At 40.8% G+C, this 9,944-nt stretch overlaps 1 protein-coding gene across 2 annotated transcripts; it reads left to right on the top strand.

The window, feature by feature from the left end:
• Positions 1-236: 236 nt before the first annotated feature.
• Npy5r (neuropeptide Y receptor Y5) lies at positions 237-8,158 on the top strand. 2 transcript variants are annotated; one of them, XM_051169928.1, is made up of 2 exons: positions 237-429; positions 6,334-8,158. In XM_051169928.1, the coding sequence occupies exon 2, from the start codon at positions 6,343-6,345 to the stop codon at positions 7,678-7,680; it is 1,338 nt and encodes a 445-aa protein (XP_051025885.1). In that variant the 5' UTR covers positions 237-429; positions 6,334-6,342; the 3' UTR covers positions 7,681-8,158. The 2 variants fall into 2 exon arrangements, with proteins under 2 accessions (XP_051025885.1, XP_051025886.1); XM_051169929.1 differs by having other exon boundaries at positions 6,331-8,158.
• The last annotated feature ends 1,786 nt before the right edge of the window (positions 8,159-9,944 follow it).

The following is a 9,944-nucleotide window of genomic DNA, read 5'->3' as shown; positions in this document are numbered from 1 at the left end:
AGGTTTTTCCTCACAAAAGCTCTCAGAAAAACGCCCACTCCCACACAGGTCACTATGGGGCTGAGGATAGCACCGGCAAACACCCCGGGGGACCCCTAAGTTAACTCCTAGAACCAGAGCACGCACAGGGACACATCCTGAAGCCTAAGAGCTGCGGCCTCCTGGCACTGGGATGTCCCTAAACCTGGCTATGGGAGCCCTAAGCAAGCGATCTTGAGCCGGGTCTCTGGGGTCTTGGGGGACTGTCACGTGTTCCCGAGGCGCTTCTAAAACCTTGGTGCCTCCGAGCCCCTCCTTCCCCACCTCCGCCTCCAGGTCCTGCTCCTGCCGCTGCCTCCGCAGCCACCGCGAGCACAAGACAAGCGGCCGCGCTCAGTCGCGCATCGCATCCCGGAGTCCAGGCACCCACGGCGCCCGGGCCATCCCGAGGTACCCACTCCAGGCCTCGCCTGCCCCTCCCCGAAGCCCATGTTTCTATCCTAGGTTCTGGAGCATCTTGCGGTTTCCAGGAGGGTGGGGTGAGGATCGGGAGGCAGCGCGGTTGGGAAAGGCGATGGATGTGGAGAAACCGCAGTAGTCAGGCGGGAAGGGAGAGCCGGGAAACGGTTGCAGCTGAATCCTTCCTTGCTGGGTAGGTCACCCCGGTTCCAAACTCGCAGTGGAGCAGGCTCCTACCAGACCCTATTGGGTCCTCCCAGGAGGGTCCCGTGGATGGGGAGGAGGGCTGGACGAGCTCTGTCCTGGCTTAGGGGAGCCTGGGGTACACCTCAGTGGGCGTCTGAGGATGGGAAACCACAGCCCACAGGGTGTCCAGGGCGCTTAACAGTCCTAGACAAGCTCTTGAGGCGCCCAGGATGCATCAATCCAGCTGCCTCCTTGTCCCACAGCTGGCCACACACCGGGAGACAGCTGTGCACTAAGGTTTGCAAGGTGGCCTGTAAGTCAACTGCGAGCAGGAAATAGCCATCCACACACCCGCGATCCAAAAAAAAAAAAAAAAAAAAGGAATTCTTATCCGTAAGTTTACAGACTTGTAGTTTAGCTTTTCAAAGAACATGTTGTTAGATGGAAGCCCAAAAAGGGGAAAAATGCCATAATTTATAGATAATAGCTTATGGATGCATTTCAAATTCCAGATGTCTCAAGGAGGGAGACACTATGTTTGTTGTTAAGAGTCTAGAATAAGCAGAAGAGTGGTGGATACCTGCATGTTTGTTAGCTGAACAGGGCTGCAGGACTGTCTGTATTAGTCCAGAGCCCTTTTCCCCTGGGATTTTGCCTTGCAGAACAACAGACCACCATGAGAGTATGTGGAGTCATGGAACTGTGCCATTACTGCGAGACCTCAGCAAATAGACAGTTAACATTTTATCGCTAAAAAAGCACTACATATATTCAAGATTGGAATCTTTTGCAAGAAGAGTGATGCAATTTTTTATTAAGCAAGGAATTATCCTGAGAGAAATCTACTTAAGTGTAGAGATCAGTTTTTTGTTTGTTTGTTTGTTTGTTTATCCTTTGGTTCACTGTAGTTTCTCCTCTTACTACTTTACAGAACTTGCTTATCTACTTTCTCAAAACCCTTAAGGGTTTATTTAGACTTCTCTTGTCGCAGTGTCAGAAAAATTACAATAAATCCTCACAATGAAATTACTTTTGTAAAGTTGCCATAGTTTAATGATTCCCCGCCGCCCCCCCCCCCACCACCACACACTGTGTTTCTTGGGGAACTGACCTTCAGAATTCCAGGCAGAAACTGTGACAGTGAGGGAGCCCGCCATGTTAAAAAAAAAAAAAAAAAAAAAAAAGACATGGTATAGAACTAGGTAGAAATCAAGAGCTCAAGCAGCTTCAAACAGTCTTCTCCCTGCAATGTTTCTTTGTGTAAGTGCTGAAGAACCACAAATCTCACATCTTCCAAAGTAATCCAAAGTGGATTAATAATCTCATAGGACATTACTTTCATTATCTATAAAGTACTTAAGATGCATAAAACTTACTGTGAGGGGTTGATGGTTGCACTGTTGAAAAGCAGTTTGTTGTTGTTGTTGTTGTTTTCAAAAAAGGAGAAAGTAAAGGTGTAAGCGAGATCTTTTGATTTTTTTTTTAATTATCATTTATTTTGATTTCAAAGTAGCTCCTCTACTTCACGTTTTCCACTGCAAAGCAGATGATGTACATCTCATGGGGCAAACTTGCCTAGTGGTTAAATTGTCCTCTAACTATAAGGAGACAGTTTTAAAGAAAGCAATTAATTTGTCCTCCCACACACATTGCAGTATCTATAATTTAGTTGTGAGGAGTCATTCAAGGGAGCTAAGATTTGCAGAAGGTGCCTCCTGTTCAGACTACCTTGGCTGCCACATGTGTGGATGTGCGTGTGTGATGGACACATGATGTGTCCGTGTTCATACTCAGAACTGCATACAGAGCATAGTAGGTGTTCAGTAAATACTTGCTCAAAGGCAAGGAGTATCTTACTCAGATACTCATTAATGTAGCCTCCATTTGAACTTATCTGCGATTTCTACGTTCTTAAAGTAGAGAAATAATTTAGGAAAGAAATGCCTTCAGCCATTTTTTTTCTCCACTGTCCAATGAATTCTTCAGACAGTATTTCTTTGATCTGCCAGGAAAGGAGAAATTTTTTAAAAAATAAATGCAACAGCATTTTCCACATATTTAAAGTAGACTTGTTCTAGTAAAGACTCGGCAGTCTGCATACGTCTTCGCTTACCTAGAGAGTGCTGTAATGTTTTTGGCAGCTTTGGTTCCCTGTTGGTTGTGTGTCTTTATCAATGCAATTATCTGTATAAATGTCTCATTTCAGGCTATTTAAAGGCCCTTATTTGTTGGGTGTCCATAGACATATGTACACAGGTATGCACACACGCAATCGTACCATATCCTGAGGGTCCCCAGGGCCGTTCATTTCTGTTATTTTAAAATCTGGGAACACTAAGATACCGTTCTAAAATGATTAGTAGCAAATATTTACTTAGCATCCAATATGTCTGACATGTTTCATTAAGCTTCTCATTGTCATTATAATAGTGAATACATATCCTTAACTCTAATCTAATCTAGTTAAGATGTGGGACCTTTTGTTTTGGGGATACTATGACTTTTGACCCCAAACTATATACATGTATAGGCATATGTGTGTGCTTGTGTTGGAGACTGCACCCAAGGCCTTACACATGGTAGAGAAGCAAGCACTCTACCAATTAACTTTTGCCTCTGGTCTTCAAAAAGCGTATTTTTTGTTGCAGGAAAAAAAAAAAAAAAAAAAAAAAAAAAAAAAAAAAAAAAAAGCAAAAACTCTGCTGCGTTTCCTTATTTTCTAAGAAATTGACAGCAATTTTATTCTGAGTGTTATATAGCAAGAAAGCACAAATCCATTGTGGATGTCTGTATCCAATTTGTCCCTAATCCTTGCTTTGGTCATACGAAAAAAAAAAAAAAAAAAAGAAATCCAATTAGTGACGACTGACCTACCTGCAATTTACGAGAAAAGGGTTGATTCAAAAAAAGTGAGTCAAAAATATGGCCAAGAAAGAATATTGTTACAAGCAGCCCATGCACATCTCAGGTATAAATAGGATCATAAAAAAAGCCACACAGAAGCCAGCAGTCATCACAACTCAGGAAATGGGCTGCAGCACGAGTCAAGGCTGCTTCCATCAGAAGCACCCTCACTTACCCAGTTTCTGGAAGGCTATTGTCTAGTCATATGGTGAGTGGGATGATTCAGGGGACCATGTGAGTCACTTTCGTACCAGCTCCCCTCTCTCCCTTGAGTCAGAACCAATGGAAATTATTGGTTAGGGTCTACAGACAAATGAACATGGTCTGGAGTTTTTCAGCTTATTTTATCTTTGGAGGGGTGTGGCTAGCTTCTGGAAGTTTTCCCCACCGGTGTGGAGTCCATGGTAGCAGTGTGGAAGAAAAAACAAGGTCTAATGTTGCTCATACAATAATAACTATGTGAATGTTGCTGGACACAAAGCCAAAGTTAGTCTTAATTTAAAATGGTTATTGGTGAACAAAAGCATCCCTAGTTTGGAAATGTATTGAATCGGGACCTGTAGGTCCCTCAGAAATTGAGGAGAAAATTGTTTACTAGGATTTCAGTAATTTTCAGTTATGGTTGCAGAAGTAAGTAGGTAAATATATGTTGATATACTATAAAAGTGTTAACTATATGTATGAGTGTATACCTATTATGTATCTATCATCTACCAATTATCTATCAATCATCTATCAATGTACCATCTGATATTTATATACCTGTCACTTACCTATCCATCTGTCTATCTACTTATTATCTATCTATCTATTTATCTATCTATCATTTGTCTGTCTGTCTGTCTGTCTGTCTGTCTGTCTGAGTTCTAGAACAATATATATTTACCAGGGTTAGTTGACTACTGCTGTATTGAGAGTTCACTAGGAAATTGTTTTCTGAAAACTGGAAATGCCCTTGGGCGTGTTGTCACGTCTGTACACCAAGTACTTCAGGGGCTGAAGCAGAGTAATGGAACGCTCAAAACCAGCCTCGGCATGGTAGCGAGAATCTGTCACAAAAAGGCTCTCAGTTGTTTTTAAAAATAGATTTTTTCCTTTTTCTGATGTATTAGAGGACACTTATCACTGCATCAAACAGTATCAAGAGCTCTATTATCTGTGGAGATGACGTGGTAAGACAAGATAATTGTCACTGATTTCATTTGATATGAAAAATTTTATGAGGTCTCATTAGTTTTACTTATACATTTAAATTCAAATTATATTTTTTTTTTCCTGGAGACAATGTAAACTCATGGGATCTTTCTTGAGCAGATATTTATTTATAAGTCATTTTTAATGTTAAAAAACAAACAGACAATGGGTTTTCCATTAGCACACTTGGTCAGCCCACTCTTCAAAGTCGTAAGACTAACCTGCAGTTACTCAGTCAGCTTCCTGAGCCTGTAAGGAACAAATGCTGTATACACATTAGTTTTGGAATAATGCTATATGTATGGAAAACACTGCATAAACTGAATCATGTTTTGGTCAGTTGAGTTTTGCTTGAAAAAAATTTTATCCATTCATAAATATTTGACATACAGTGATATAGTTACTTGGCCCATGTGCTGTGGGGGTGGGGAGCAGGGAGAGTCAGGGGTACGTTGTACTTTTCGTTGTTTAGAAGCAAGTACCATAAACTAGAGGCACGGGGATGGCTACATGAAGCCGACTGCAACACCAGTGTCAGATAACTGTACCGTCACTTTCCTGGGAGTTCTAACATGATCACATCCAACTCAGCACCAGAAACGTTAGCATGGGTGACTTTACAAATGTTCTTATTAGCATATAACAGTTATTCATAACAACCAGTTTCCTTATATTTTCATAACGTACATAACAAATTTTGATCATGTTACCTCAATACCTTCTCCCTCCTCCCCTCTAGTGTCCTGTGATGTGTGTGATGTGTGTGTGTGTGTGTGTGTGTGTGTGTGTGTGTGTGTGTGTGTGTGTCCCAGTGAGTTTTCAAAGGCATTAGAGAAGATTTGTTTAAAGGAGAAGAGGTATATTACCAATGGCTACATCTCTGCAGAAAATGTCTCTCCTTCTCCCATCAATCATTAACTGCCTATAAATCCCAAGGTAGAGTTGTGGTCCCACAAATCTCTCTACGTTCTTCAGCAGAGTGTGTGCACACAGGTTCTTGTACAGAGCTTGTGCAGATAGTCATAGCGGCTAAGAGATCAAAAGAGCAACAACCAGGTCGGGCCCTGACGCCAGCACTCCACACCACTCCCCCAACTTACTGACTCTTCTGTTCTTCCTGTCTCTTCTTCTACAATATTCCCTGAGACTTAGAGTAAGAAACAGATGCAGGACAGTGACATTTAGGTTTGACCTTGATAAGAAAGGAAAGAATTTTAAAAGCTAAGATATAGACTAATATTATACTTTAAGCATCTTGACCAGAGAGTAGCAGTATTCTGTTATTATAAATTACATATCGAAGTTTTTATCTATATTTTTTTCCTTTGCCATTGCTTATGGTAGTTTGAAAATAAATTTGAAAAACAGAGTTTGTGACTTGAGCAGAAGTTAATGGTGTATGAAACAGGTAATATACCTAAATGGCCTGTAACTATTATTGATGAATTTGTACCAAACATAGAACAAAATAATAATTAATTTGTGATCAAAGAGGTTTGTAAGGGAATGAAAGAAATCTGTAGAATTTGGTTTTGCTCTGGGTACATGAAAGTTATAGTAGTATGCAATTTTTCTTCATGCTGCTAATGGACGTTGTCTTATTCCAAGCAGGACTCTAGTATGGATTTTGAATTTGAAGAACATTTTAACAAGACATTTGTCCCAGAGAACAATACCGCTGCTGCTCAGAATGCTGCCTTCCCTGTCTGGGAGGACTACAGAGGCAGTGTGGATGATTTACAATACTTTCTGATTGGGCTCTATACATTTGTAAGTCTTCTTGGCTTTATGGGAAATCTACTTATCTTAATGGCTGTTATGAAAAAGCGCAATCAGAAGACTACAGTGAACTTTCTCATAGGCAACCTGGCCTTCTCCGATATCTTGGTAGTGCTATTTTGCTCACCTTTCACCCTCACCTCTGTCTTGTTGGATCAGTGGATGTTCGGCAAAGCCATGTGCCATATTATGCCTTTCCTTCAGTGTGTGTCAGTTCTGGTTTCAACTCTGATTTTAATATCAATTGCCATCGTCAGGTATCACATGATAAAGAACCCCATATCTAACAATCTAACGGCAAACCATGGCTACTTCCTCATAGCTACTGTCTGGACACTGGGCTTTGCCATCTGTTCTCCCCTTCCTGTGTTTCACAGTCTTGTGGAACTGAAGGAAACCTTTGGCTCAGCACTGCTGAGCAGCAAGTATCTGTGTGTTGAGTCATGGCCCTCTGACTCATACCGACTTGCTTTCACAATCTCTTTATTGTTAGTTCAGTATATCTTGCCTTTAGTGTGTCTAACAGTAAGTCATACCAGTGTCTGCCGGAGCATAAGCTGTGGATTGTCCCACAAAGAAACCAGACTGGAGGAAAACGAGATGATCAACTTAACTCTTCAGCCATCCAAGAAGAGCAGGAGCCAGGCAAAACCCCCAAGCAGCCAAAAGTGGGGCTACTCCTTCATCAGAAAGCATCGAAGGAGATACAGCAAGAAGACGGCATGTGTGCTACCTGCTCCAGCAGGACCTTCCCAGGAGAACCGCCCAACAGTTGCACAAAACCTGGGCTCAGTCAGAAGTCAGCTGTCTTCATCCAGTAAGGTCATTCCAGGGGTCCCAATCTGCTTTGAGGTGAAAGCCGAAGAAAACTCAGACGCCCATGAGATGAGAGTCAAGCGTTCCATCACTAGGATAAAGAAGAGATCTCGGAGTGTTTTCTACAGACTGACCATATTGATACTCGTGTTCGCCGTGAGCTGGATGCCACTTCACCTTTTCCACGTGGTGACTGATTTCAATGACAACCTTATTTCTAATAGACATTTCAAGCTGGTGTACTGCATTTGTCACTTGTTAGGCATGATGTCCTGCTGTCTTAATCCGATCCTATATGGATTCCTTAACAACGGGATCAAAGCAGACTTGAGAGCCCTTATACACTGCCTACATGTGTCATGATTGTCTTCATTTGCTAACGAGAAAAGAAATGTGGAGACTGTCTACAATACATCTGTGCTATGTATATGTTTAATTTACATAAAAGTGTTATGGATCTGAATGCCGGCTCATTATGTAAGATTATTTTAATGTTACACTATGGTTAATTCAGCTATTGTACAGGGTCAGTGTTAATCTAATCTGTAATTTCATGTTTTGAAGTAGCTACATTCCTTCCATTTCATGTCAGTGGTCGTAAGTGGGTGGTACTTTTCGTTTAGTGTAAAAGTTATAGCTAACCAAACCGGTATTTTGTATAAAAATGTAAGAAGCAAAAAGGTTGTCCCAAAGAATACTTAGCTACAGATTTAAGGAATTTCTGTTATCTAGATATTCTCATTTCTATTGCACAGGCTTCTTAACATTTTTAAAAGGTACAAAAATATTTAATATGCCCAAAACACCAGGATTCTTTTACAGATGTACGTATAAAACATAATTATACATTTACAGAATGGTTATCTCCTTTGAATGAAGATTAATAAAACTGTCAGTTTAACCTGGCTGACCTACGACTAATTATTAACTTATCAAGTACAAATAGGTTTTAAGTCTTGTTTATATTTATACACATTAAACACTGTCAAATAAAAGCTGTTTTCATATATGCCTTTGATGTTCTAAAATGTGAAGTTTAAATGATGTCTGTATTTCCAATTATTACACAACGTATAAGACTCTTTTTAAGAATAAACAGATGATATGTTTAGTTAGTTGTTTGTTAATATAAAATAAAAGTACATAACTGATTTCACGCTATTTCTATGTTGTAGGTTACGTATCCTGTTGTCTTGCTAAAGGGAAAGCAAACTTGTCAAGTTGATGTGTTTTTTTTTTTTTTTTCATTTGAGCATGTTTCTTGCTATTATTTCTATAGTTGGTTCTATTTGCAGAACTGGAGATGGAACTGAAGGCCTTGCACATGCTAGCAAGTGCTCTGTCTGTCTTCATCTCTTCTCCAGAGCTAAGTCCTTCTAAAAAGATAATTGATGATTGGCATGCCTAAGCCAGATACACAAATTAGTATTGACGTCTTCAGTACCTACAACTGATTTACGTGTTTCCCCCATGTTGACGTCTTCAGTACCTACAACTGATTTACGTGTTTCCCTCATGTTGAGTCTTCAGTACCTACAACTGATTTACGTGTTTCCCCCATGTTGATTTCTGTTAACCACAGGGGAAAACAATAAAACAAACAACCCACCTATGGGAAGACACTTTAGGTTTGCTAGTAACAGGTAATTCTCACGTGTGCTCAATTAAAAGCCCCAAAGCATTACAAGGGGCTTCCTTCTGTCCTAGTCTTTATTCGTTGAAGTGGTCTATACATAGAGGAAACTGCTGTGAGGTCTTATGGGGTGGGAAATGGTAGTTGGTCCCAAGGTGGTCTCTAATGGTCTTCAGCTGAGTCATACCAGCCTCTTTTCTGCTGTACAATATATGGCCCCTTAGAGAAGTCAGAACCTTAGAGCCAGCCAGAGTAGAATTTCAGTATTGAGTCTCAGCCACACTTCATTGTATTGTTCCAAGAACCAGGGACGTCACGCTTGGTTAAGTCTGGGAACCGTCGGGACACTTGACAATTATCCACAAGACTCATGAGAACTAATGAAGTTCTCACATGGATCTCAAAGGGCTGATACCAGCAGCATGGCTGCCCCGGACTTAGGTCTGCCATACCACCCCTCAGCATCTATCGTATGTCTGCACATGAGCATTCTGCTCCCTTATCCCTTTGCACACTTGCAAATATTACCCTGACAGGCATGTGCCCAATTTGCTTTTAGGTTCCCTACAAGCAATCTAGAGTTACATGAATATCTTCCCCTCTGCATTTGTATCACTATTGAAAAGAGGGAGAAACAGACTTTGGTTTGGCTTTCTTCCCCCTCCTCAATTTTACTAAGGGCTTCTTCTTAGTTTTACTTTTCCCAATAAGATATCTCTCACTCTATTTTCCTACTTCTTTGCACTGGGGGTGGCTTAAAATAAAGCTATAGTTAGAGCAACCAGGTTACCTTTGGAAGCCAGGCTTTTATTGGGAAAACCAACTTACAGTGTTTGGATCAAACAAATGCCTCGCCATGGACAAAAATGAGTCTTGGCAAGAGAACGAACTCATATCTAACTCAAAAAGCATTCTTACTTTACCCAGGACAACCAAGTTGAAGGTTTGCTGTTACGTGCAATGGAAAGCAACATTAGTAAAGGACAAAGATAAA

The sequence above is a fragment of the Acomys russatus genome, chromosome 27, assembly GCF_903995435.1.
Source record: "Acomys russatus chromosome 27, mAcoRus1.1, whole genome shotgun sequence".
NCBI lineage: Eukaryota > Metazoa > Chordata > Mammalia > Rodentia > Muridae > Acomys > Acomys russatus.
The sequence above is the reverse complement of the archived record's forward strand: the minus strand, read 5'-3'. Positions and strand labels throughout refer to the sequence as shown.

Bases quoted from the DNA above. Each gene is read 5' to 3' on its own strand.
- Npy5r (XM_051169928.1), top strand. From the start codon at position 6,343: ATGGATTTTGAATTTGAAGAACATTTTAACAAGACATTTGTCCCAGAG.